The sequence below is a fragment of the Melospiza georgiana genome, chromosome 2 (assembly GCF_028018845.1).
Source record: "Melospiza georgiana isolate bMelGeo1 chromosome 2, bMelGeo1.pri, whole genome shotgun sequence".
Lineage (NCBI taxonomy): Eukaryota > Metazoa > Chordata > Aves > Passeriformes > Passerellidae > Melospiza > Melospiza georgiana.
Genome location: NC_080431.1, coordinates 55,357,609 through 55,384,955, shown reverse-complemented (window position 1 = coordinate 55,384,955; position 27,347 = coordinate 55,357,609). Strand labels below are relative to the sequence as shown.

Genomic DNA, 27,347 nt, shown 5'->3' with positions numbered 1-27,347 from the left:
ATTTTGGTTTTTTGAATTGAAGGAAAATGCAACATTTAAATACAGCCTTTATAAACGGAACTATATAGAGACAGGAAGTACAAGTTGAGGCTTTTCCTGTTTAAGGAGCATTTTCACTTAGCAGAGAGTAACATACTTTTGTCAAAAAAAAAAATGTTGTCTTTAAAGATGTGTTAGTGTTTTTCAGGAAATAGAGATTTGTGCTTGATGCATCAAAATCAAACTCTTCTTTCTTTGGCTTGTGGCATGAAGTGCAGAGTGTTCAATAAATAAGATAACTGACATAAGAGGATATCAAATAATGATACCGATGTAGAAATGTCAAGTTATTGTTTGAAATTGCTGACCGTGTTCAGAATAGTGCCCGAATCTTTGACTAGGCTCCTGCACCAGCTAAAGCATTTCTGCCCTGCTACCTCCACTTTTGAACTGTGCATGTTAAGCTTTGTGTTCAAGATGATAAAAAGTAAATTTGAAACTTCAAGAAACAGTAGTGCCAAGTACTTGTAACTTAGGTAATGAGTTTTTATGGACCAGATTTTTCTTAAAACATGAATATAAAAGATTATTTGAGGAAGCAAGTGTCCTAAAGTCTAGAGCATATCCTGTTAAATCATAGTCATATTGCTCACTAATCTGTGATCTGGTGTCTCAGCCTAGACATCTTTGACTCCTCTAAGATGTAATGACACACACTGCAAATTGTACTTAAAGCTTTTGTAACTTCTGATGGGCCCTGCCAGTAAAGACTCAGTATTCTCAATACATATTCAAATTTTTGAATAGTCTATAAATTTGTGAAATTGCAAAATCAAAATTGGCAGTTGTATTACTAAATTCTTTTTGGCTCTTTTCACTGTATTCTGTCAAAACACTAGCGTTTATGAGCACGTTTTATTTTGGTACAAATCTAACGTAATGTTGGGGGCTAGGTCTCTCTGGTCAACCAGCTGGTTGTTTTCATATGTTGCACGTTTTTTAATGCTGTGACTATTTGTATTGAGCTTTAAAAAGTTGGTGCAATTGGGTGACTGATTGCAACTACAGTTGTGGGAAAATCAGTCTTGGGAGAGTTTTGACTGTTCTCTACAGGAACAGCTGAACATCATACGAGTACAGATAGATGTGCAGAGAATTACTGGTCAAATAATGGCATTTTATGAAAATAAAAGCATTGCATGCATATTGGTGCTTAGATACTGTAATGGGCAGCAGAGGAGAAATATGCAGAAAACTGTTCACTATATTTAAAACTGTAGTAGGCATTAAGTGGTTATGTATTAAGCACTCCTTAAGCGCTCAGCCTGGTTATGGTCGTCATAGTGTGTTAGCACATTGTTGAATCTTGTAGGTAGGAATTTAAAATGAATAAGTCTGACTAATCCTTTTAAGAGCATATTGTCAATTTTATTTATTTATTTATTTCAAATTAAGGCCAAAATAGAGTCCGATAGAGTCATTGGCTCTGTAGGCAAAAAGGTAGCGCAAGAGACTGGAATTAAGGTCAGAAGCAGATCACACAACCTGTCTATGGCACATAGGAACGATTTTCAACATCTGCTACAGGGGATTACTGGGGAAATTCCTCATAGACCTCTAGACCTCAATATGAAGGAGTATGCTGGGTTCCAAATAGCTTTGCTGAATAAGGTAAGCACCACTGTGTGTAATGTTGTTATTTTCAATATACTTCCATTGAAATGCTAGATATTGTTTCTTACAAGGCATTAATTGGAATTTCATTTACTGGAACCGTAGGATTTGAAACCTCAGACATTTAGAAATGCTTATGACATACCCAGAAGAAATCTTTTGGATCAGTTAACACGAATGCGATCTAATTTATTGAAGAGCACTTGCAAGTTGCTCAAAGGACAAGATGAAGGTTAGATAACAATTTATATTTTGTCTGCCTGTGATGTGATGTGCTCATTGCTATAAAACAATGTAACAAATAATGTAGTTCTTTAAAACTTGGTGGATGTCTGCTCTTGGCATTAAACTGCATGGATTTTTAAATATGCTTTATCCTTACCTTATTGGAAGAAAAAATGGTGAGAACAGAAGGTTGCTGATTCACTACTTTATCCTTAGGACCATGTGAGGGGACTTGGGCTTTCACAGAAGGTTCTTTGTTCACTGTTTTTCCTGACTTTCATGGATGCATCTGATAAAATCAAAGGGCAGTTCTGAACATTATGATCTCTCTCAGTAGAAGTGGATTGTGAGCAGTGGGAAAGTAAGCTAGCTTACTGGGTGCTGCCACTGATTGTTTTTGCCTGTTGAGCCAACAGCAAATGGTTCAGTAGTCACTAATTTATTCCTTTACCTTTTTTCCTGTGTCTTCTGGCACTGCTTTGTGGCATTTAACCAAAGATGTTGAAATAAGTAGAGTGAGAAGGGCAGTGCAAGTGAAAGCTTGTGCTGTGTTAGTGCTGCCACTACTTAGGTCAGATTAACATCTGTACATTTCACATTACATTATCACTTTGTCAGAGTAGTTGTTCTTCAGGGAGGAGGATTAACTCATGTTAGGAATTTTTTTCTGTATTTTTTTCTGTATGAAGGCTTGGCAGCTCCTGAACTAGAACAAGTTTAAAATCAGCTCCTATATTTTTAAGAATTTGTTGATTTACAGTGATCAAAAGTCACCCTTGCTCTGGGAAAACGCTGGTCTTGACAGTTAAGTTTTGGATTGCTAAAATTGGACAAAGTTATCTCAAAGCTGTCTTCAGCATGGCATTCCTACTTTGCTTTAATGTATCTTCTGTTTGTAGTAATGTTTTAGTTCTAATTTGTTCCTAGTCTGTTTTGCCATCCTAGTCTGTTCTAACTAATGTGTTCCTAGTCTGTTTTTCCATCCATTGCTCTGGTGTAAAGTTGGGACACATTGGAAAACGAACGTTTGTGCATGACAACTATGGCTTATCTGTTGTCAAAATGATAAATCCCCAAGACATGTACTGATTCCTTTGAGCAAGTCTCTTGAAGTGTTATAAATACCAGTTAGGCAAGAAAAATGGTGAGCTTTGTACAGCTGTTTTGTTAATGCATATGATAAGTCTGAACACTGGAGGTATGAAATGGATATAGACTAAATTCTCATAATGTGAGCAGTACTGTGTATTAATTAACTCCTCTGTTATAATAGATCAAGTTCACAGTGTACCTATAGCACAAATGGGAAACTACCAGGAGTATCTAAAGCAAATACCTTCTCCACTCCGAGAACTTGATCCTGATCAGCCACGAAGGCTTCATACATTTGGCAATCCATTCAAATTGGACAAAAAGGTGACTTTTCTGTAAAGCTTTTTTAAAAATGTGCTGTTGTGTGTCTGTTACTGCCTACATTGTTCTTTGAGTAATCTATTGGAGAAACCCTTTCAAATACTTCTAAAAGAAATGGCTGCAAACTGTCTGTTTTTCTTTGATCAGTAGTATCTTATGGAGGGCAGCCTTTATTGGGAAAGCAGTATTATCTCTCTAAATTGTATTATAACTGAAATATTTCTCTCGAAGTTGAGACTCTTGGCTGTCCCTTTTGTCCAAATCTCTTAGAGTTGACCAAACTGCCAGTAACATTTAGAGTTCTTGTATTAAATATGGGAATCTCTTTGCAACTACTGAAAAGGCAGTTCGGTGGCCCACTCCCTTAGCTTACTTGGCAGGCTGTTGGATAAGGGCCTTAAGCACATTTATCTGGTGTTGGTTGACAGTTTGAAATTCCAAACATAATGATATTGTATGTAACTCATACACATGCTACACATTATTGTAATGTCAGAGCATTTATTGTACCTTATGTTACATGGGTTTGGTGTGAAGCTTAAGAATTCTTCCTGTTAAATTAATTTCAGGGAATGATGATAGATGAAGCAGATGAATTCGTATCAGGACCTCAGAATAAACATAAAAGACCTGGAGAACCAAATATGCAAGGGATTCCAAAAAGGCGACGTTGTATGTCTCCCCTGCTCAGAGGGCGACCACCAACTCTTCCAGTTGTCAATAACCACATTGGAGGAAAAGGGCCCCCTACACCAATTGCACAAGCACAGCCTGACCTTATTAAACCCATTGCTATTCACAAAAGTAAGTGAATCTTCAAAATCTTTAAAGTTTGCTTTTTAATTTATCTGAAAAAACTTTTGTGTAAAAAACCTGAGAGTTAATTTGTGAAATATGGCAATTCTATCCCTCCCTCTTGAAAATAAGGTACTTAAGTGTGTGTGTCTGGGGCTAATTACAGAGCTCATATATGCCTTTGGATGGAAGTCTTCCATATAAAATCTAAGTGTAAACAAGGTATTTCCTCTCTCCTGAGGAGACAGTGTAGACAATGAAAAGAATTTTCTTCCTTTGCCTTGAAATTTAGATATTCTAGAAGTATCACAGCATGAAGTTAGTTTGAGTTTTGCTCTTGTGCAGTGAAATCATTATTCTGGGTGTGAAGCTGAGGAGCTGTATAACTCTCATATTCATTGGTTAGTACTAAAGTAAATTTGGTTAGTTTGATTTAAAGAGAGAAAGACTCCATGTCAAAAATCACTCTTTACAGGTGTTATTTCTTTTGTTGGTAGTCCACACAGTAATTTCCTTTTCCATACAAAGACTATAACTGGGATTTTTTTTTGAAAGTCACTAATTGCCAGGAGATAGTGACCGGTTCAGTGTTGTAATCCACAAACAAGCTTTCTTATGCCTGGTATGTACAGTGGACTCTGTAAGCTGGAGCATAGTTTTAAGAGTCTAATGCTGATCTGGCTCATTGACTTGTATGAAATGATAAGGAATTTGAACGTAGCAAGTGTCATTTTTGTTTTTTCAGCATCAGAAACAAATAATGAAGTTGGAGTTGATGATGTCATTGAGAATCACAGTACAGACTCCCTTTCATCAGATGTTTTCCCAAATGCTGTGGATTCAGAGTTTTCACTGTCCTCTTCACCATTCAATTCCTTGGATCGACCAACAGCTCCTACGGAGGATGTAGGCCATGAACATTTAGGGAATAATTTGAATGCTGATGGGTTTTTGGAGAATCACGAGGAATCAGGTAGTAAAGAGCAAAGTCCAGAAGAGAACTTGACAATGTCTTCACCTAGCAAAGGGAAAAAGCCAGTGCACTGCAGGAGTTCCAGAGAGATTAATATAGAGCTAAGAGCACAAATTATGAAGGAGATCCGAAAACCAGGAAGGAGTAAGTATACTGAATTTCTTTCAGATAATTGGCATGAAAGTTAAACAAAGAATTCATGTTAGATCACTATTTTAGAAGTGTACTGGACCATGAGACTGAAGCAAAATTAAATTTAAAGCTGAAAAGATTTGTTTTAAAACCTCTGCTAAAAACTTACTGTAGGAGTCATTAAAATATTGCTATACTTAAGCAGTGTTCATGAAAGTAATGTTTTTTATATCAATACTAGAATTAACTCGATAAGTTTTAGTAATATCCTAAGGTGCAATATCATGTGTTTTTTAATATTTGTTCTCATTAAATAAGATGTTCTTGCTCCAGTTGATAGGAAATAGAGCTTAAAAGTTTACAAACATTGAATGTTGCATTTCACTCAGATCTATTACAACAGATATCTGTATAGGCATCTTTTAAATAACTGATGTTTCTGTTCTCTTGACATTTAAGAATATGAAAGAATCTTCTTTTTACTGAAGCATGTGCAAGGGAGCTTACAAACCCGGCTGATATTTTTACAGAATGTTATAAAAGAAGCTTCAAGGTAGGTAACAGGATTGTATTATTCTTACAAAACTGCACCATGTTGTGCCATGTATAATTGCTGGACAATCACACAATTGTTTGAAACAATGCTTTGCACTGCAAGTAAATAATTCCCCATGAAAGAGCAGAAATGCATAAGCTTCTTGAGGTGTTGTTTGTAAAAGCTTACCTTTTTCCCTTGGATTTTGGCTTAAGGATGTTAGCAACTCTAACTGCCAAATCCCTGTAAGTGTAGATGGACAATGGTGTAGAAAGAGAAGGTAACTTGTAAAAAATAATTCCAATTAAAGTTCAGGTGAGTGTACTGCTAATTTGAAAATGTAATGGAGCTGCCAGTTACTTGGAATTAGGCTTTCAGAAACACCATCAGCTCGAAATCTTGTCCTAAACTTAGTTTTTAAATTCAGGTATGCTCATAAAGATATGTCTCTACTCTTCAGCATACTTCATTCAGAGATAGCGTAGTCCAGTCTGAGACTTTGGAAATGGAGGTGGCTTTTCTGTGAAGAAGAGTGACTTGATAAGGATTTAAACCCTGTGTTTTTCATCCAGGTAGAAACTGTTCCTTACAGTATCTTTAGACTGTCCATACTTAGCCTTCTACATGCTTACTGAGAGGAAAAAAGGAGAAATGTATTCGAACCAATAGTGTTTGAGTTGCAGGGAATAAGTAATTCCAGGATCTTGCAGGGATTGTAAATACAGCCAGAACTTTGAGGCTAACTTCAGAAACCTCAAAGAATAGCTGCTTCTTAGTCTCTAATATGTTTTGTAGTAGTCACCTATTTTCCTGTGGCATTAAGCAAATTTCATGATAAAAATAAAATTTTAGGAGAAAACCATGCCTCTCAAGGTATGCTGAATGTTGGACATGGCTACAGATCCTCTAGCCTTTTATTGCCAGCTTGGTGGGGCATGTAAATTTATGTAGATCATGCTCTTCCTTTAGCAACTATGCTTCCTTTTGCTTGATTGTTACATTGCCTGTCAGAGTTGTTCTGTATGTTGCAAATTATGCATTCTTCCTCGCTGTCACAGCACACAATAACAATACTATTGCTTTTGGAGGCAGCCCTTAGTGGGGTTGGAATTTTTGTGCTGTAAAATTAGGCTTTTAAGATCACCTGTAGCTCTCATATCTCTTGTGCAGTCTCTTTATTCCAGCTATCTTTAGTTGACAATGTGACAAAATTTGGCAATGGTTGAGTGTTGCTCTTGGATGCATCAGGGATTATGAGAGGCTTGTGATCTGGAAATTAGGAGAGGGGTACCCTGTCTCTGTGAGCCAAGGACATGGACCAGGATGTCTGACTAGAACTAGAGGCTTCTGGTGGAGTTTAGTGAAGTCACAGGACTGAACTTGGGATATAGTTCAAAATATTGTCATTGCTGCTTGTCTTTGAACATACATATGGCTACCAAAGCATTGGTCAGAAGTGGCTTCTCCGAAGTGCAGAAATGTTGCACGGGGGGAGGGTTTGGCTGGGACCAGCTAGGAGTTGTACTTCCTGAGGTGGGGGTGTAAGCAGAGGTGACAGAATGGCCTGCTGATCAAATTATACAACTGATATGGAATAGGGCTGCAGAGACTCCAGAGGTATGGAGTTTGGATGCCTGTATTTTCCTTTCTTTCTCAAAGTTTTAACTTGTTGTTTGTCAGGAAATCTGCTTTGCACTGTGTAATGGCTGTTCCTCCACCAGTACCAGCTTTGTTAACTTGGATGAATGCATCATGAAGGCATGCAAATAATCCCTAAAAGCTGTTTGCCAGTTTTAGGATTATAGTTCTTTTGATGTATATTTTATTTCTGTGCTTCAGAACTTCACTTCTGGAAGCAACAAACTCTTAACTGTCTTTTTCCTGGATTTCTGAGAGCTGAGTGATGTTCAGCTATAATAAACTCTTGTAGTTTTGTGTTCAGCAAATGGAAAAGCAAGTTAGTGGTTTACCAGAATGTTGGGAGACAGTGTATGTATACAAATGAGGTATGTGTATACCTCATCATGCACTGCTCCTGAACTAATAACTGAAGTTTCCAGAGTTCAGTTAAAGTTTTGTCAATGATGTTTTGTGTATTACTCTGTGCATCCATTGTAATGCTTTCTTTTAAATCCAGGTTTAAAAAACGAATGCTGATAGAACAGCTTGAGAGTTTTCTGGAAGAAATCCATCGCAGATCCAATCAGGTGAACCATATCAAGAGCAGCTAAGAAACTGCACATGAGAGAGCCACAGCAGGGCACTGCTGTTCTTACTTGCATTCATTTTTGACATGCACTCTTATCTCAAGTTCCTGTACCTGAAAGAATGAGAAGCTGCTCAATAAAGTGATGAGAAGTATCAATCATCCTTTTTTTTTCTTCACTTCTGTTATTTTTGTAATGTGAAATATACTACAAAAAACATTTTTATTTAACTAAATTGAGAACTTCTTGCTTGTCATGGACATAAGTGTCACTTGCCCTCAGGTTCTATTTTTCTTAATCTTACCTTCAAAACTATCACCTCTTAAGGTTGAACTTTGCCAAAAAGTTGCTTTGTAATTTTCAAAAAGTAAAAAGCACATACATTAAACAAGGTAATGTTTTGTATATACAGTTATTTTGGATATATTATTGTAAGTTGTATAAATGTATTTTGAAAAATATTTAAGAAAAGCACTTTTGTTATTCCATCAATAAAATCTCTATTTTAATCTTTGTGTAGGTTTGAGTATAGTTTTTATCAAAATTATTTGTTTTGCCTTCCCTTTCCAGAGCTTGTGTTCTGGTATCTGTGTTAGAGACTGAACAGTGGGTATGTATCACTGGATGTTCTGCTGTTAATCAGAATGAGGGAAAAAGAGCTAATGCTGAATTGCAGCTACAGTAGGATATCTTGTGTACTTTGCACTTTTGGTGGCCAGCATAACAAAGTGATGTTTTGTAGGCACATCTTTAGCCATGACAAACCCTGTGGTTTTATTGAGGGATACAGTGCAGTAAGCAGGGGTCAGTAGCCTTTGAGGAAGGCTGCACAGAGGTTTTCTGTCTCAGAGGATTTTACGGGTTTACAAGTGTGGGAACAGCCACAGAGTGCTGCTGCCTGGACACAAAATATCATTGATTACTTTACTGGCCACATCTTTAAGCTGTGCTGGGTGCTCTGGGTTATCTGCAAGGCTTTGTTTGATTCAGTGGGAGCTGATTAAAACAGTCCTCTCTGATGCTTTTCTTGGGAGTAGTGGTTTGCTGTCTCCCCCCCAAAATTTTTATGGGCCCGGGTTTCTGATGCTTGTGCCATGAGTTGCTGAACACTTGCCATATCCCAACTTTTGTCAGGATGCTGAAAAGCAGCCCCCATTTTTCATGATGCCAGGAGTCACATTCAGTGTTTTTCTGGAATGTCTGTTCTATGTTGTGTGTGCTTCAAAGGCAGTAGAGGTAGTGCTGCTGTCTCTTTTAGCAGTATTTGTTTGGTCACTGAGTGGGTATTTCTGCTTCTTACCTGCTTTGTCAAGAGCAGGCTGCCCCTGGCACATGGTAGAATCATCATCCCTGGAAACGTTCAAAAAGTGTGTAGGTGTGGTGTTTAGGGACTTGGTTTAGTGGTGCACGTGGCAGTGCTGAGTTAATGGATGGACTCTATGATCTAAGAGGTTTCTTCCAACCTTAATGATTCTATGATTCCGTGTCAGTTTCAACTTAATTTTCTTTTCACAGCATTTTGCTGCTTGCTTGTTATTTTCTATATCAGCTGGGTTATAACTGTCTGAGGTCAGGCTGAATTTCAGTTTTATTCTTAAACTTTGGGCTTCAGGACAAGGAAATGAAATTGTGCTTGAAAAATAACATCACAAAGCTTTCTTGTGGGTTGTTTTCACTCAAATCACCTACATAGTCAGCAACAGCCAAGCTGACTTTAGCCATGATAAAGTTGAAGAGAAGCTGTTGGCTCATATATTAAAACATTCAGGAGGCTAAACCTGTTCCATTTTTTTGCAGATGTTTATTTGGACACTGTGTTTGCTGTAGTTGTGGCACTGATGATTCCTAGACAGCTCTAAGTTTCAACAGTGTCTACAATGCAATAAGGTAGTGGTGATTCTTGGAAAAGTGATATGCTTAAACCTGAGTTTTAATAAATACATACAATGTAGCCTTTAATTTCATTGGAGGACAGTTCATCACAGGAGGAGCAGAAGTCAGTATATGCATTTAGTGCTTATGCTGAAGGATTTGTAACTCTTCCTATAAAAAGTACTGAACCTGTAAATGAAAACAGTATTAACATTATTTGAGTTTGGGGCCACATTTTCTAGGTGCAGTACAGTTTAAATACATAAGTTAGGCATGGAGCTAGCAGATCATAGAATTGTTCACTGTATGGAAAAACTGGCTGCAATTGCATGTTTGTCATAAAATCAAAACATTTCTGTATTAAAAGCACCTTTCCAAATAATTGGTAGCCCAAACCAGGAACCTGCCAAAATCTGAAGCTTACATTGAGCAAAACACAACCTAAGTTCATTGCTTTGTGTTCGTATTTTAGTTACAGAAGAGAATGAAATGACTGTTTCAGATTGACTGGATTTGTTTGGTTATTTGTAGCGTTACCTTACCTGTACTTCAAAGGGAATGTGCTTAAATCTGAAATTCAGATTTAAAAACTCTAAAATTTTTCAATTATTTTGAGCAGAACTGTGCTATTTTAAGTATTGGAAAACATATTTCTCCTATTACTTGAAAATTGATGCAACGAATACTTTTGGTCTACATAAAGATTCATGAAGAACTTTATGGGCATAGAAGTTTTAAGCACTTTTAGACAGGTGGATGAAAAATAGATCTTGTTTATCTCTTCAAGTTTTCTATACCTCAAAAACTTGAATCACTAAGTCTGAGCAAATGAAATGACTGAATGTTTTCACTTTTTGCATTAAAAAGCTTGAATTACAGAAATTATTTTTAATTTTGAGTTGATTGGAAGGTATGTAGTTTATGCTTCACATAAAAATCTTGTTTTAGAGTCTGATTTCCTTCCTCTTTATATAATTTATATATATATTGTAAACTGACCATTTTATTCACCAAAGTAAGTTTGTTCTTAATCCTGAAGAGTCTGTGGCTCATGTTTCACAGGTGAGCTTATTAATGCCTTTTTGTTTTAAAATTCTCTATTTGCCAAGTAAAATACTTTTATTCTTTGACTGGCAATGATTGCCAAAGCATATTTAAAACAAAATTCCAACCAAGGCAGTAATTTTCTCGTTGTGTGCTTGCACTGTGGTCAAAATTAATGATAGGGGTTTTTAAAACAAAATGTTACACAGATATTAACTGGCTAAGAGAACAGTGTGTGTTGCTTGGAAGCAGATAAGGGAAATTATTTCTGTCTTTGTGCTAGGCCCCAATGTGTTACTGAACCCTATAAATATCTGTATGTTCCTTGAAGGTCTAAATGACTGTGACCCCAGGTATGAGAGAAATGTGGTGGTTTGAATGATCTGTAGGAAAATACTTCAGGTGCAAAATTACTGCATTATTTAGAATGGTAAGAGTTGTTGGATATTGGCCTGATGCTTCAGAGTGGCAAATACCTGCTAAATGATGAATAATGGAGTTCTTTATTATTGGGAACAAGCTAAAGGGTGTTTTATTTTGGCAGACATTCTGGAGTAACTTAATGTGATTGGATGAAATGAGACTTACAATCCACTACTGAAGTTAAAGGAGCACTGTGATACTTCACTCTAAGACGTGCTCTGTAGTTCTGTTTGGGTTTTTGGGTGGTTTTTGTTTGGGTGCTAGGGGAGGTCATTTGCAAGAAAAGAGTTAACAGTTGCAAAGACATTTTTTGGCAGAAGTCTGTTTGCTATCAGTATAAGTTTCCTTTATAGGGAAAGGTTTTTATTTTAACTACTTCAGATGTTAATTCAGCTGGTCCAGCCCGTTTGTAAATTGAATTGCTCTGTAGAGATCAGTTTCTGATGCTGGAATGTTCAGCATCTGTGAGATCTCTCTAGTGCCTATAATTTTGATGGAAATTTTTTCAGCACATACTGCCTGTCCAAAGAAGAGGCTAATCTGGTTTCCTAGACTTCTATTACTGTTATACATTCTTTCTAAGGAAATGAAAATCTGTGCTTTAAAACCCCAATCCCACTGTTTCTGTGGTTATTTGAAGTTTCCTGGACTGAGGAATGGCATGCTATTTGTATTGATTTCAGTGCTACCTGTGTAGCTGGTAGCTGGGATTCTGCTCCTGAAAGGCAGAGCATGCCTACCTGTATTAGCTTGTCTCAGGAAGAATGTGAAAGGTCGGTCTGCTTTGAAAATAGGTGTTCGGGATCTTTTCAGTAAGATCATTGCTGTAATGCAACAAAGAAAACATCAGTAAAATGTATATTTTTTCTTTCCATTTTCCATACAGTGCCCTCAAGCACTGGCTAGTACCTTGACTTTTGAGTTGCTCCTCTGCTTTAAGACTAAAACAACAATTTTATCTAATTGAGATCAGTCTGGCAAAATTAACATGTGAGGAGTTGTGAGACTACATGCAGGTGATTTGTGCGTATTTCAATGCTGAATGGTGCTCTGCCTGGCATTGGATCTCAGGGGTAATTTGTGTTGTCATCACATTCCTAACTCTGCTGAGATCATACCTATTCCCTTACCTGTTAGCCAGTTCCTAGCTATGCTGTTCTGGTGAAAAAGATAAGCAAGGCACAAATGTGGTTCCTTATCCAATTGGGAGGCAAGCAGCAGAGAAATACCTACATCATCCTGGAATTTATCTTGTTAGAACTCTCAACAAAATCTATCCTCAACTCAGTTTAGGACTGTCTTTCCTCTCTGTTGTGGGTTAATTATTCAATTAAATAAAGAGTTTTTAAGACTTATGATGGCTCAGCTATTATTAAAATACATCTTGTTTAAATAAATTCTTCCTTTTAGCTATATACTATTAAGAATACCTTGTCAAAAACTCCACCACTAAACCCACCAGATCTAGATTATTTTTGAACAGTTAAAACAGTGGAACTAGTTTGAAAATTCATTTAAGACACAATAAAACTAGTTTAAGAAGGCACTATTTTGGTGCTTGAAAAAAAAAAAGCCTAGCTTCAAGTCATCATGTGACTAGATCCAGAGCTTTTAAAGTAAACAATAAATGTAATTGCAGTTTTTAAAATTTGCTTGTCAGCTTGGTCTGACAGGAGTTAAGGGATGTTTTAGCATTGGTTTCAAGGGGATAAAAGTATTTTTCTCTTAGTTTTTCGTGTGTAACTGAAGTCACCTGAAAATATTTCTTTTGTATGGGCCTTACCACAAAGTTATTAAAAATATTACTGCTCTGATAGAGATTAAAACTGTTACAAAACTTAAAACTGTACGGCTCTGCAGAAAGGTTAACTTAGTTATGCCAGATGCGCTCTGCACACCCCCATATGTACACGTGTGTCTTATTCAGGGCTGTTTATAGAGGAATACTGAATACATCAATTCAGGTGCCCAGGTTTCTTTTTGGCATTGCAGCTGTGGGATGTTGGAGCGAGGGGATGTGCAACAGTTTGGGCACCACAGAGATGCACTGCCATGCTCTCTACATGCCTCTTGAATTCCTCCCTGGGAGCAAGGAGGAGTGATGGAGTGCCCTGGTCCCCGGCCAAGGACCCACCAGCACTTGTGGTGTGGAGCACATTTCTCCTTGGTACAGCCCAGGGAAGCAGGAAGGTGAGATGTGGTTAATGGTGAATGAGTCATGTACTGACTGGGTAGTCCATGGCTGAGATTTTGCTCTGAGTCTCCCACTCACCCAGTGCCATCTGCTCACGTGGAAGTGGTCTGTTAGCAGGAGCTACTGCACGTGAAGGTCACACGTCAAAGTATATAAGAATCAAGCCTGTCTGCATGAAACTTGTCCATCATTACCATTAATGCTATCAAAGAAATCATCCTCAAATCCTATAGCAGTTCAGGGGCTGTAGACAAAATATTACTAACCTTTTTTCATTTTTGTTCTTATGATCTGAACAAGTAGATATTTAACCAGCAGAAAAATAAGTGGTATATTTTCTCAAACTGAATTTTCCCTGAACTGGCAAAGTTGTTTTTTTCATTTCATCCATTACACCTTAATCGGACATCAAAAATTAAGGTTTCTTGTGAGCAATTGCAAAGGTAAAATGGAAATGTGTTAAATACAAAAGTTTGTTAGGCATACATGTGAATTCTACCATGCTTGTTTGTTTTGTTTTAAATAAAAGACTAGTAGTTGGTTTTATAGTGGTAAGCTCCAGAAGGGAGAAGTTAGTCTAAGTATTTGATTTACCTGTAGATCCTGATGCCTTTGTACCATCTTCTGTTACTTCAATCTCTGCTTTATGGATAGCTTCTGAAATATAAAGACTATCTTGCTCTGCAAAACCCCCAAAATTAAGAAGTTATTTTCTGCATTTCATTACAAACATATTTAAAAAAATAATTAGAATGCTTTTACCTTTTTTTGTGCAGAATCTAAGGATCACATAACTTAAGTATTTCAGCCTTTGACTGTTCTCCCACTATATGGTTAGAGTGGATTGAATGCTGAATGGGAGTTACTAGTTTGAGAGGTCACCTCTTTGTGGTGGAAGGCAAGGTTACATAGTGAAAATAGAAACTTTAACAGCGTGAGGGCAATGAAAGAACTGAAGAACACTTAGAAGGGAAAATGTAGAAAAAATGTTCCTCAGGAAGAAACAATGGAAGTGACATAAAATGAATCTTGGAAAAGAATTAATTTCAGAAAGACACTGAAGAGAGTGTTACAAGTCTGCTTTTCTCCAACTGCCTGTACAAGGCAGAAAGCAGGAAAGGTAGAGAAGTTTCTTTTTTTTCTTGTCTGAATTCAAGGATCAAGTCCAACATGTAGGTCAAATCAAAGAAATGCTAAAAGAGAATTTTATCTATTTCTGTCTTAAATTTTGTCTAGTCAGAAAAACTGGGAGGGAATCAAGCAGGACAAAACTAAGGAGAGGAAAAATTTTAAAAAGTAGATAAATCTTACACATTGTTCAGGGGGAAAAACAAGCTTTCAAGTCTAAAAAAGCTATTTCAGGTTTGAAATGAAGTAACACATGTATTTGCTAAATGTGATCTGAGAGTAAGTATTTTTAAGCTTATCGTTCTCCTTCATACAGAAGAGGAAATGAAAACTTACCTATGAAAATTTACCTATTATTCCCCCCAACTATCTATTGGTTAAGTAAATGATATATTTTCCTTGTGAACTCTGCCTTACATAACTCTTAGACCACATAGAACCCTACTGCTACAACATGGTGGTGTAAGGCTAGAACTAAAAAAGGGTCTCAACATATCCTTTGTTCCATAACCCTGCCAGGGCAGGATCACATACTTCTACAAGCCTTATCCTGTATGCTAAAAGCCAAAGGGAAGCTGGTAAATTATATTGTTTATGGAATTAATTTCCCCAAAGTATTTATCTTATTTAAATAGATATTAACTTTATAAAATACATCCTTGTGTAATTTATCAGTATATTAACATTTGTTTGTAATAAGCAAAGCAGCAGTGAGCAGTAACCAATTATTTTAATGTTCATCTCTGTGCAGGCTGAGATCTATATTGCAATGGAACATTGCTATGTTCACTTTTAAGAGCAGCATTAAAAACTCCATGAGTAATGTGCCTTCTGAGGTTCATCCCAGGAAAGCAACTTTTCTGTAAAAGCAGGTTTGTCTGAATTGGAGCAATTTCATTTATTCACTCACATGCACAAGAATGTGAGCTGCTTGCTGGGCAGCTACACTCCCACGTCTTTACTGTGAGCAGAAATGACTTCAGTTGAAATATTTTGTTGCTGGAAGGAGTCAAAAAGAATAAATAATGTGGATTCTTTATTTTTAATTTAATATTAAATGGGGACAAATTTTCCAAGGAGCAGAGGAATTTAGCCATTACAACAGTATTTTAGCAGAGGGAAAGTATAACTTTGTATACTGATTACTGGATTAGCAAGACAATATAGCCTGGGCATAAACCAGTATTGTTTGCAGTGTCAGGAGTTGGAATATCCATTTGTTGGACCAGCATCCCTCTCACTGTTAAATAACCATTTGAAAACACAAACAGGAATGTAAGTTTTACTAAAGCATCCTAAATTTTTGAATAAATAGCCATTTTCCCAGGCCTACACTGTCTTGACAGTTTTAATCTTATAGACAAGAAAAAAGTAAGTTCAAGACCAAAACCAAACCTTTCCTTTTCAGGTTCCTCTTTTCTAGAAAACAGCTCAAAATACAATTGCAGTTAAGTGTGAATTGTGCTTTAGAGTTTCACAGATAAAGAAGTACAATCAATTCAGAAGAGCCAGGCAGGTCTAAAAAATCATTCAAATGTAAGAATCTGCAAATATTGGGTCAAGGGTTATTTTGTATTCAGTCAAGCCTCTTACCTGAAATGCCTTTAAAATTAGCAGTGATGGGATCAAATGCATCTCTAATTCCCAAGGCAGAAAGAACTGTCTTTAGGTCAAAAAGGCTTTGAATACTGAACCTGAAATTAATATGATAGACTTTATTTAAATGCAGGATTTGTAGAGTTTTGTAGAATTAAACACCATTAACAGATACAATTTATTTCAAGCCTTTGCATTTCATCCATGTCTTCCTGTATAAGCCCAGTGCATTGTCTGATGGTGTATCTGCAGAAAAGTAGCTCAGTAGCTCACTTTCACCTGAAGCCATTAACAGAAGGAATCCCTCTGTTGCAATCAGATTGCTACTAAATCTTCTTGACATGTGAATTCTGCATTTTCACGAAGTGTTCTCTTTCTAATATTATTTTTGGCTATAGCAAATGGCCCTTGGAAATATTTCCCAAAAATTAGCTTGAAGAAAACAAATATAAATATCCACACTGGTTTTCAGTGTTCTGTTAATGTGATGAATATGTTGTAGGGGACGTGTGTAATGAAGCCCTTCCATACTAATCCATACAATGGATACAGCCACATAAAGCCTTTTGTGCCTAATTCCTCCTGCTATGCAATTTTACTGGAGTAGATGATAGAAAATACCTCCAGCATAGGTGTTTGCTAAAACAACAACTGACTAAAGTGGAAAAATGCATGAGTGAAACCTGCTTTGTGCATGGAAAGATGGTTATGGCTGCTGGAGGGAGCCCAAGCTCTTTGTCCCATGCTTTTTTAGTACTCCGGCAAGTTTAAGAAAGACAAAATAGTGTGTCTTTAGGAGGTTATGTGTTTGTTCTTCCCTAAACAAAGAGAAAAATGAGTGTGGGAAAGGTCTAGCAACATTTCTCTGGTTTAGATCCTTAAAGGATTTATACCCCAAATTGTAAGTAAAAGCTGTAGGATCAACTGAAATACTTAGGGTTTTTTTAAACAGAGTGTAACCAGAAAGTCTTGTCATTCCTGGCTCACCTCTTTTGTGGTTTAAGAAAGGGTTAGAGCATCTCTGATCATGTGATGAATAATGAAACCAAAAGCATGTAATTTGATTTTGCTCACACACTGCTTGTGTCAGCACTGGCCACATGGAATTCTGACAGCTAAAGTAGTGAATCCATTGTGCTAACGTTGCTTACCTAGGCAGAAAAATGTCCATCTTTGTTCTCTTCAAACTGTTGGCCCAGAGGGTTATGGTTTTGGTAGAAAGGTGAGACTCAATCTGGGACAAAGGTGTTCTTTTGTGGCTGGGAAGCACTAGGAACATGCTGAGTTTCTCTCCCAGGTAGGGTAACTCGACCACGCTGAAAGCCTCCAGAGCTGCAGTCTGGAACTGGCCTGTGGGTGGGCAAAGAGAGATTTTATTTCATCATTCAAGTGGGAAGAAAACCCCAAACCCACAACCCATGCTGGGGTCAGCAGGCAGTTCAGAGCAGCTGTGGTGGGATGTAGTGAGTGGTTTCCAGCTCTTAGGCTGCTGTGAACTCACCCTGAGTGTGCCAGAGACACAGATACCTTGGCAGAGCAGTGCCAGTGCCACTGATAGCCCCTGAAGAAACACCTCAACAGAGCATGGGTATTTTATTACTGTTCCATATAACAGCTGTCCTGCTTGCTCAGTTTGGGGATAAAAAACCCAGAACTACCAAGGCAATGACAGCAACTATGATGACTCTTCCCATAATGTATATTCTTTGAATGAACTTACAATATTATCGTATTTTTCACTAAAATTTTACTACAACAGGTAGGAATTATGAAAATAAAATGCAGTGTCTAGTTGATTAATTGAAACCTACTTTGGCTCATGTTTTCATCTTTACTACCTTTAAAAATCTATTTTAATCTTATTTCAATAAAAAGATAGTTCTATTAAACAAGAGTTAGTATATGCTTATTTAAGCATTAACTATTTTTATTTAAGCACCAAATTTATAATTTTTTAAAATCTAGGCACAGAGATTTGTAACAGTTAGATGAAGGTCATAAAAAGTAGTCTCAAAATTAAAAGAGAGAGAAAAAGCTGGAGAGCTTCCAAACTTGCAATTAATTTTACAGCGATTTGTAACAGCCATTTAAAAGTACCATTTTCATCCCATATTCCAAAAAAGCAATTAATCCAGGCATTTCTAATGGATTCTGTTATACAATAGAACAGATTTGGCTGTCACAATTTTGCTTCCTTATGTTTTCATCTAAGAATCCCGTAAGTAGCATTTCAGGAACACTCAGCAATAGTTAGTGGGCCAGGAGTTAAGTACAACTTAAGTACAAGGCACAAGTGAAAGTCCTACTGCCTTTACTACAGGCCATCCAAAATATTGAATCTACACCTCCTTCACCCAGCTGTAGCTGTTGTATCTTCTAGAGGAGATGCTCACACTGTTTGAGGCAGTGGTTGTAAATAACTGTGTATGGGTATGTGTAGCTCATGTGTAACTCATGTTCATATTACCTAAATATTTGTCAACAAATACATAGCTATAGGATGTCTCAAATATTTTGTGTACAGTGTTTGTTAGGTTTGCAGATAGGGACTAGAGAGGATTCATTAAGAGTTGATTGTTCTGCTAGATTAAATTTTAGGCTCTTAGCCCTCCTGCCTTGCAATCTGGAGAGAGAATTGCTCTGTTAAAACCAACTCTCAGCATGTGGATAATTTGCTGGGAAAAGATGTTCTGGTTTCTAATGGGCAGGCACGGAAGTTTATATTTGCAGTGCACTGGTCATGAGTGATATAATTTGTTGGCATGCTGGTATTTTGAAGTCAGCACATTCTGCACAAAGGTTATACAGTCCTTATTTATTAATTAGAAAGAAAATCAAAGACTTGAGATTATTGAGTCAGAACACTTAGTGTTTGTTGCTTGAAGTAATTTTGAGCATCCCATAAGGATTACACATATGCTAAATTAGAATTCAAATGTTGTTAACAAATTGCTTGGAAAAATGAATATGTAAAATGGTTGTGGTGTTTAAGAAGTGTGTGAGAACAGTAATGTTGACATTTTCTTAGAGCAATCTTACTTGTCCCCAGGCTGGTTTGTTCTGTTTGGCAATGTTAAAAGGATAAGCAATGTTGTAAATGCTGCAATTGATAACAGGCCACAGCTTATCTTTCTCACTCTGTGTTTCAGATCCTGGTGGGACACAGCTGCTGTCATTTAATAATGAAGGACAGTCATCTCAGTCCTCTCTTTAGTTGTACTGAGCCAGTCTTTTGCATTAATTTCAAACTGATTTGTTAGAAATGTTTCTGGAGTTTTTAGTGACAATGATTGAATCGGCCCAATCAAATCTGACAACCAGCAAATTTTAAATGATCCCTTCTATTTCAGCTTTGCTCAAAAGTCTCTCCAGCTGCAAAGAGCTCACACATTTCAGCCTGGATGAAAGGTAATACAAATATTTTGTCTTTCCTTTTCTGGGCAAAAATGTAGTGCTCTAGCTACCTACTTAAGGATGATAGGATGGAGTACCTTGTGTTTTGGCAAGTGGTCAAAAGTGCACGACAAATTATTTCACATCAACTTTGCAAGGACTCTGGAGCAAATATATGGTCAGAGAATGCAGCTTAGCTGTGGAACTCCTGATAATTGGCTTTACCTGAGATCTCTGCTTGTACAAGCAACAGCAGCATCCTGCCTTCTGTCATTTAATAATCTGAGGCTTTAATGAACACCCCAGAATATGAGAAGAACTTGGATGTGGAATTGCAAATGAGTCAGCAAAGATTTTTAATAGCCTGATGGTTGTTTTTTCCCATGACTAGGGAGCAGGAGTACATTTGTAAGAAAAAGAAGGCAATCTCAGAAACTTTAGGTCTGTCTTTGAGAAGTTTTAAGACACTCTGGAGAAAAGAATAATCAGGTCACAGAGAGAAATAGAAAGTGAAATAAATTGCAATATTATGTAGACTGGCAAACAAAGTTATAAGCTTTTTTGACTTGTTAACTAATTTGATAAAAAAGCATAGATTCAGCTGTCTAATTTTAGGTAAATCATGAAATATTGTTTCACTGTGCCACTATTTACAGGTAGAAATGGTGGCACTTAGAACCAGAAAGGCAAGGCAGCAAGCAGCAACTTGAAGGGGAAACTGCAATGAGCAAAGGTACAAGAGGTTGAAAAGGGTCACTAGTAGCTTTCCAAAGTATTGTCAATGCTCAGGACTTCTATCAAAGATAAACAGTGAGATTGCCATGAAGACTGGAGTGATGGAAACAAAATGGTGGGTCAAAAACACGCAAAGAATTTATATATCTCTGGAGATTTCTCTCCTCCTGATTTACCTAGGAAAAAATGCCAAAAGGAAAAAGGCCCTGGTGGGGCCAACCTTGGGTAACCACCCTGAGCCGGTTCTGCAATGCACTACACGAGGTATTTTTATCAAGACATAGAAACTGTAAAAGCATTTTATCAAGCATGTGTATCCCCTCATTGAGAGTTTTGTGTATATTTCTGCTCATTTTCAAGAAAGATTAATTTAAATTGGAAAAGTTAAAAAATGGAACTAGTAGAGAATTTGAGCATTTCGTTTTTGAATAGTTTAGAAGAGCCTGGCATCTTCCTCTTAGCTATTAGGAAATTGAGAGAAAACTTGGTGACTTGCAATTACACTTGGGAGTAAATATCAAAGCTGAGGAGAAGCTATTTAACTTAAAGGATAAATCAGTCAGGATGTTAAGAGATATAAATCTGTCTTCAAAAAAAATTAGATTTGGAATTTGGACAGTTTTTACCCAAGTGCAGTTCTGAAATTTAGAGTAGGAGGGAAAAGAGCTTTTTATATTTTGAAAGAGATTGTGTAGCTAACTGGCATAATTCCTGGTGGCAGAAAATTAAGCCTGCAGCATGAGTCCTTCTGTCAGCAACCCACATACATCAAATCTTTGAAAGTAGCCCACACTGTATTCATATATTATACAAATAAAAGTTTGACCTATATTTATACTGTTTTAAGCTCATGCTGAGATCATCCACTGATTTGGTATACATGACATAAGAATTTATTTTATTTTTCTAGAATTTGTCCCTCAAGATCTGCAGTTTTTCCCTAAAGACTTGGAGACAGGCTGTGACCACATCTGCAGGTCTGCAGTGCTGGTGCTCCTGGTTATGCTCTGCTCCCTCTGGTGCTCACACATTCAAGGGGTGGTGATTTGGCTGAGGGGCCAGGAAATTTCTTACCCAGCAAATCAAATTGGTAGGGGCTTGATATAATTTTAGTCTTAATTGCCCCTCTGTCATGGGGTCAGATGTGATTCCTACTGTAGCCCCTTCCTAGCCAGCTTTATTTAACCAGCTCCATGCTATTGTAAAGGACTTTGTATACTGCAGTGTGTCAGTCAGTCATGTCATTCATCAGTGTCATCCCTCAGTCTTTCTTTCTTTCTTTCTTTCTTTCTTTCTTTCTTTCTTTCTTTCTTTCTTTCTTTCTTTCTTTCTTTCTTTCTTTCTTTCTTTCTTTCTTTCTTTCTTTCTTTCTTTCTTTCTTTCTTTCTTTCTTTCTTTCTTTCTTTCTTTCTTTCTTTCTTTCTTTCTTTCTTTCTCTCTTTCTCTCTTTCTCTCTCTCTCTCTCTCTCTCTCTCTCTCTCTCTCTCTCTCTCTCTCTCTCTCTCTCTCTCTCTCTCTCTCCTGGGACAATGTATTGGTGCCTTTTGACTGTTTCCTACAGCTGACAAGTTTGTTATGCAGCAGTGGGAGGTGTTGGTCGATGAGGGATGGGACAGTAGACATTTTAGGAACCATTTTGAACCCAGGATCTGTTTTATTATTGCCTGGAATTATGAGGAGTCAATTTGGTCACCTGGGTAGTCTTTTAATTTGATGGGACCTCTTCTGAGACACTCTCCAAGCTGGGAAAACAATACATCTTAGTGTGGTATCTGTGGAAATGAAATAAATCTGTTCCATATTGCACAGTAGATCAAATCTGGATCAAGGACAGTTACCATAGTTAACTTCAGCTGTGTGGTGCATGGTAGGCACTTTCAGGGTCGAGCCCTCTGGCGTTGTAAAAGGCAACATCTGGGAATCCATGAAGGAAAACTTCTTTTGCCACATGCTTCTGAAGTACAGGGTGCTCACCAGGGTGACCTGGCTGAGCGATGACCCAGCGCTCCCCGGTGCCATCCCACGCATATCCCCATCTGCATGGAGAAGAGACAAGGGAGGGGAACACATGCAGTCTTACGTGCCCAGGTCTGTGTGACTAAATAAAGCAAGCTGAGACCACTCTCCATCCCTAGGGCCTAGAGGCACAACTCACAAGGCACTGCCCACCCTCTACCTTCCCCTCCCCAGTTACACTTGCACCTCCCTGGGGCTGCGTGTTGGTCCATGCTCTCCCCAGAGTTGAGATTGAGCTGGCCAGTGCTTTTATTCCCCACTGAGATTTTTTAAACTCAGAATCTGACTGCTGAGCTTATGCCCCTGTGTGTCCCCTGTAGCAACATGAAAGCATTCAGTGCCATGGATATGGTCCAAGGGAAATTTGGCTGTTCCTAATTAAAACTGAGAACACTGCAAATGATTGCCTTTTTAAAAATTAAGGGAACAAGAAAAAGTAGTTAGCAGCTTGACCCTGCTTATGGATTCAGACCTATTCCAGCTCTTTCTTCACATTACAGATGAGTGTTAGCACAAGAATTAGGTTTCCTGCCTTTCAGCCTTGCTTTGGGCAACATGGAATGTGGCAAAAATCTTTATGCTTGGTTAAAATCTACTTCTCCCATTACTCTTATTTTACATTTCATTGGTGTGCAACCATTTCTGTGGGTCCCTATGGTACCTGCAAGGTCAGTGGTGATCCACTCCTGTGTGTGGGTGGTGTTGGGGTCGGTGAGGTTGGTTTGGAGCAGGCTGCTGTTGGCCCAGCGTGCAGCACGCTCGGCAAAGTCGGGCGAGAGCTGCACGCCTGCATCCACAAGGAGGGAACATCCCAGCTGGACCACTGTGCCTTGGCTGGAGTCAGTCTCTGCTTCATCCACCGTGTGCATGAAATCCTGCACGCTTTGATCTGCCAGGCAAGAGAGAAACTGTAATTGTGCTGAGGCTAAGGACAGCAGGGATTGCCCCAGAGCTCTGCAGCTCGCAGCTCCAGTGCTGACACCGGTGTCCTCTGACCCTTAAACCCTTATAACAACTGGAGCACTCTTGACTTTGTGGAGCACTCCTGTCAAGCACTGCTGCCACGGGCAGTGATGCACTGGCCATTGGAAAGCTCTCTTCACGTGTCTGTAGAAATCGCCCCAGTGTGGAAGTGCCAAGTGGCGGATCTCATGCGAGGCTCACAGTTTCTATGCAGACACAGTTCATAAGGTAGTTATTCTTTCTTGGTCACTCTCTGAGCTCCCACCAGTGATAACTAGTGCCTCTGGCCATGACTGGCTGAGCTGCCAATGCCACAACTCTGCTATCTCCTTCTCCTGACCTTATCCACCTATACCAGGAAAAGCATTTCTCTGATGGCCCTTCTGCCACCTTTGGCCCTTAGATGTTGTTTGATTTCTTGAAGGATGGTGTCCCAAACTGCCCCAGTATTGCTGATGAGCCCTGGCTAAACTGAGCTGATAAGTTGCTTCATGTGTTGTAAGTGACTCCTTTATTTATACAGCCCACAACAGTGGGCTTTTTCTTTTTTAAAGAAAACATAGTCTGAGTTGTAAAGTTCTTGTGTGTCTTGCATTAGTATAGGAGCACTTGGTGAGCTCTCTGAAAGATGTGAGAAGTCAAAGATGGTAAATTAGAGGCAGAGATGAACGTGAGGAGTGGTATCCCAAGCTTGTGACTTCACCACGGTGCTTAGCTAACCAAAGTCGCGAATTCTAGCTTGGACAACAGCTCAAAATTGCTTTAATTAAACAGCAAGGAGAAATAATTTTAAAGCATGTCATTTTGTCTGTGCTATCTAGAGATACCCCATTATACATTGTTTTTGTTAGTACTAGAATAAAGGTGAACAAATTTTCCAAACATTGAGAGAAGTTTACAAGTGCATCTAGGAGCAGATTCTCTGTGAGCAGTGAATGAACCATTGATGTTTTCATTGTTTTCAGCCTGCTAAGGTTTTAACCATATCCTTCATAATTAGTTAGGGCAGACCAACATAAACATTAATGCAAACATCTACTGGAAGAATGGAATTTTCTCTTATATGCATGCATTCACAATTTGTGTTTATTCATCTTATAGAAAATTTCATCTAAGCATTTAATTTATTTATTTGATTTAGACCATTTGAGGAAGTGATTTCCTTCCCTGTTACTGGAAATACACTGTATACCAATAACAACAGATCCCATCCTACTTTATTTTCACATTCATGCATTAATATTGCTGAAAGCCAAAGCTCATGTGGTTTATGCCACAGGCAGCTCAAATGGAGATAAAATGTCTGCTTGCCATGATGTGCCACATGAGAAGAAGAGAGCATAAAAGAGCTAGCAGGTCATTAACAGCCCCTGCACTTCTCTGTTAAATTTTCTGTGAAGATCTGTGCTTGAATTTCACTTTGAAATGTTATTCTGTAAGGTCCTTTCATAACAACTGATCCCGTAATGACCAGGAGTGTCAAGTAAGGTATAATCCTTGTATGCATTAATGTTGTTTAGGAATTGAATTTACAAAAATAGGAGTCAGTAGGCAAGACTTTGTTATAACAGCTGCTCATAATTTAGATGCACTGTCCCTGTGTCAGTACATGCAGCTGTATCTGTATGGATCAGCCAGAGTTAGCTGTCACTGCTGTGCTGGGGTGGAATATCAGTGCTGCTCAGAATGGTGCTGGTGACTGAGGCAGGTTACTGAGGCACAGGACAATGAAATTGCTGTGGGTTTTAGTTTTCATGCCCTGAAGGTAAATTTTATGCTGAGAAATAGCAGTGTTATCTCTATACATAAGTATTGTATGTAAGCTGCAAATTTTGAAGATGAGGCAGTCATCTGCTTTTCATAAACATTCTGCCCATAATGTAAAATAGTTTTTGACATGTGATTTGATATGGTAGGATAATCCAGAGCTAAAATGAAAACAGCATCCTTAAATTCAGCTGACTTAATGCTGGATTTAAAGACATCTGTCTTTCCCATATCCCTTCCAAATTCCCAGTGAGTTTTATATTTTAGCCTGCTTTCAGGGAAAGATGCAATTGCACCATCCATCTGTCAACGTATATCTCAGTCTGCCAGTCTCCTTCTGATAACTTTTCATCTTTTTGGCCAATTGTAATAGTATTAGAAAAGTCTTAAATATAATTCAGCTTCTATAGGTTTCATGAAATTTTTTTTGTGGGATAGGAGAGAAAACCACTGTTCTCTGCCTGGCAGTTCTTTGCAGAGCACACAAAGGAGACCAGGACAGAGTGGACACAATGGACCTCTGGCAAACCTGGAGTAATTCTGCTGCTCAGAGAAGTAGCTTTTGTAGATGTAGCTGTATTTTGTGTCATAAGAGAGTAAGTACTGATTCAGAAAAAAGAGGAATAATAACCTGTTTGTCAACTACTCCCTTGAGTTTCCTTTGTCCATCTGATACCTGGCTGTCAAAGACAGAGAAAACTACATCTTGCAGTGAGAGAGAAAGCAGAACTTTAATATGATGTGTGCAATTCCTGTCACCTCTGTAAAGCTGTAACTTTATTACAAAAAGTAAGACAATAAGGATTTTTTTAAAAGTACATTACCATGAATGCTGTATCCTAGGACATCTTGCAGCTCTGTAAAGGTATTTCCTTGAGCTCCAAACTGCAGCAGCTCCAAAGAAGCAGCCACACTTGCTGGAGAGACAACCAGATTGGTCCTGTTCTCTGTTTCACACACCTGCCGGTAGAGACTGATGGCAAATTCAGTCTTCAGCTCTCTCAGCTCATCATAGGAGATGCAGTTCCCCTTGGCTGTGCAGCAAGCAGACAGGATGAATGCAGAGAATAAAATGGGCAACATGAAGATGAGCTGGGAGCAGTCTCCACCAGCTAATACCTGCAATTAATGACATGGATACATTTAGAAAAGCAATAGGCTGAGCTGGCAGAGGAACTTTCCATCAGTGTTGAGATGTCACTTGCAATAGTAATGATAATTGTTAAAATACTTTTCCAGGTCTACTCAGTAGCTACTGACATTAAAAAAATAAAAAAGAAAAAGAAAAGAAAATACATATGTATGGACGTGCTGATGACTCTGTTGACTAACAAGAACTGAATTTTCCAGAATGCTGTAGCATGTAATATGGTATTCCATTACAGAGCCTGGAGACACACAGTCTCTTGGTTAAAAATTAGCTACCTGCACGCATGATGGGACACCTCAGTGCAATCTCCATGCTGCTGAGCTCCTTTCTGTCCCCAGCAGAAGGGGGGTCACACCCAGCACTCCCAGAAGGAAGGCCACCCCTTGTGAAGTGCAGAAATCTAATTGGAGCCTCCAGGCTGGGCTTTGGATCCAAGTTTGCAAAAGGGTGGCTTCAAATTTCCCCCCCAGATATTCCTTCTGTGAAATTTATGCCAGTGAAAGAAAAGGTGATATTTGCAAAAGGCTCCAGTGCTTGCAGCACAAAATCATCACATCAGATTTTTATGGGAAATCAAGCACTGGTCAACATTCTATTAAGAGACACTTAGATTCATATTTGAAGGAATAATGTTAAAATGAGAGAATAGCTTTCCTTACAGAATTCCACATTTGAAGATTGTATGCAAGTATATTTTAAAAATTACTGCAACTTCTTTCACCTCAGGATTTCCTACAAATCTTTCTCCATGCCCTTTGCTCTAGAGAGCACCTCTAATGCTTTGTATTTACTCACAGTTAGCTCGGTTAAATTGTCTTGCCTTTCTGTGTCCTTCTGGGTGTCTGAATGGAAGCTGCCTATGAAGGTCTTGTCTCCTTCTTTAATAGGTAGTGGAGCAAGGACTAAGTCATGAGACTGCATTTAAAGGGATAGTCAGTGATCAGAGTCTCTGTCGGCGATGTCTGTACCACTCTGTCCAAATTCCTGTAGGCTACAAGCTCTATGGAGAGCCAGGCAAAGCAGCATGCCACTGACCAGCAAATCCAAGGCAAGGAACAAAAAGGTACACATGGACAGAGAGTCAGCAACTTCCTTGCAAGCCCTGCTCAAGCCTCATGAGGCTTGTGACCTGC

At 38.3% G+C, this 27,347-nt stretch overlaps 2 protein-coding genes across 4 annotated transcripts in view; one reads left to right on the top strand and one right to left on the bottom strand.

The window, feature by feature from the left end:
• Positions 1-8,442, top strand: part of INTS6 (integrator complex subunit 6) — a 38,851-nt gene extending 30,409 nt beyond the window's left edge. For 2 of the 3 annotated variants that reach the window (XM_058045061.1, XM_058045060.1), the window contains 7 exons: positions 1,435-1,650; positions 1,759-1,885; positions 3,152-3,294; positions 3,861-4,095; positions 4,832-5,203; positions 5,651-5,744; positions 7,864-8,442. In XM_058045061.1, coding sequence (XP_057901044.1) covers positions 1,435-1,650; positions 1,759-1,885; positions 3,152-3,294; positions 3,861-4,095; positions 4,832-5,203; positions 5,651-5,744; positions 7,864-7,957 — 1,281 coding nt within the window. In that variant the 3' untranslated portion in view covers positions 7,958-8,442. The remainder of the gene's footprint in view (positions 1-1,434; positions 1,651-1,758; positions 1,886-3,151; positions 3,295-3,860; positions 4,096-4,831; positions 5,204-5,650; positions 5,745-7,863) is intronic. The other variant, XM_058045062.1, reaches the window with a different exon arrangement.
• A 1,372-nt stretch (positions 8,443-9,814) lies between these two features.
• On the bottom strand, positions 9,815-26,150 carry SERPINE3 (serpin family E member 3). The gene is made up of 8 exons (XM_058018289.1): positions 25,889-26,150; positions 22,996-23,223; positions 22,157-22,354; positions 17,342-17,540; positions 16,188-16,288; positions 14,061-14,147; positions 12,013-12,096; positions 9,815-9,994 (listed from the first exon to the last, which is right to left on the bottom strand). The coding sequence occupies exons 1-8, from the start codon at positions 26,145-26,147 to the stop codon at positions 9,951-9,953; spliced, it is 1,200 nt and encodes a 399-aa protein (XP_057874272.1). The 5' UTR covers positions 26,148-26,150; the 3' UTR covers positions 9,815-9,950.
• Between the last annotated feature and the right edge of the window lie 1,197 nt (positions 26,151-27,347).

Excerpts from the sequence above, each read along its gene's own strand:
- SERPINE3 (XM_058018289.1), bottom strand. The coding sequence starts at position 26,147 with ATGTTGCCCATTTTATTCTCTGCATTCATCCTGTCTGCTTGCTGCACA. Across the intron at positions 22,355-22,995 it reads GATCACCACTGACCTTGCAG|ATGGGGATATGCGTGGGATG; the intron begins GTACCATAGGGA and ends TTCTCCATGCAG. Across the intron at positions 9,995-12,012 it reads CCTGAGACAAGCTAATACAG|GTTCAGTACTTTTTATAGGA; the intron begins GTAGGCATGCTC and ends TTTCATTTACAG.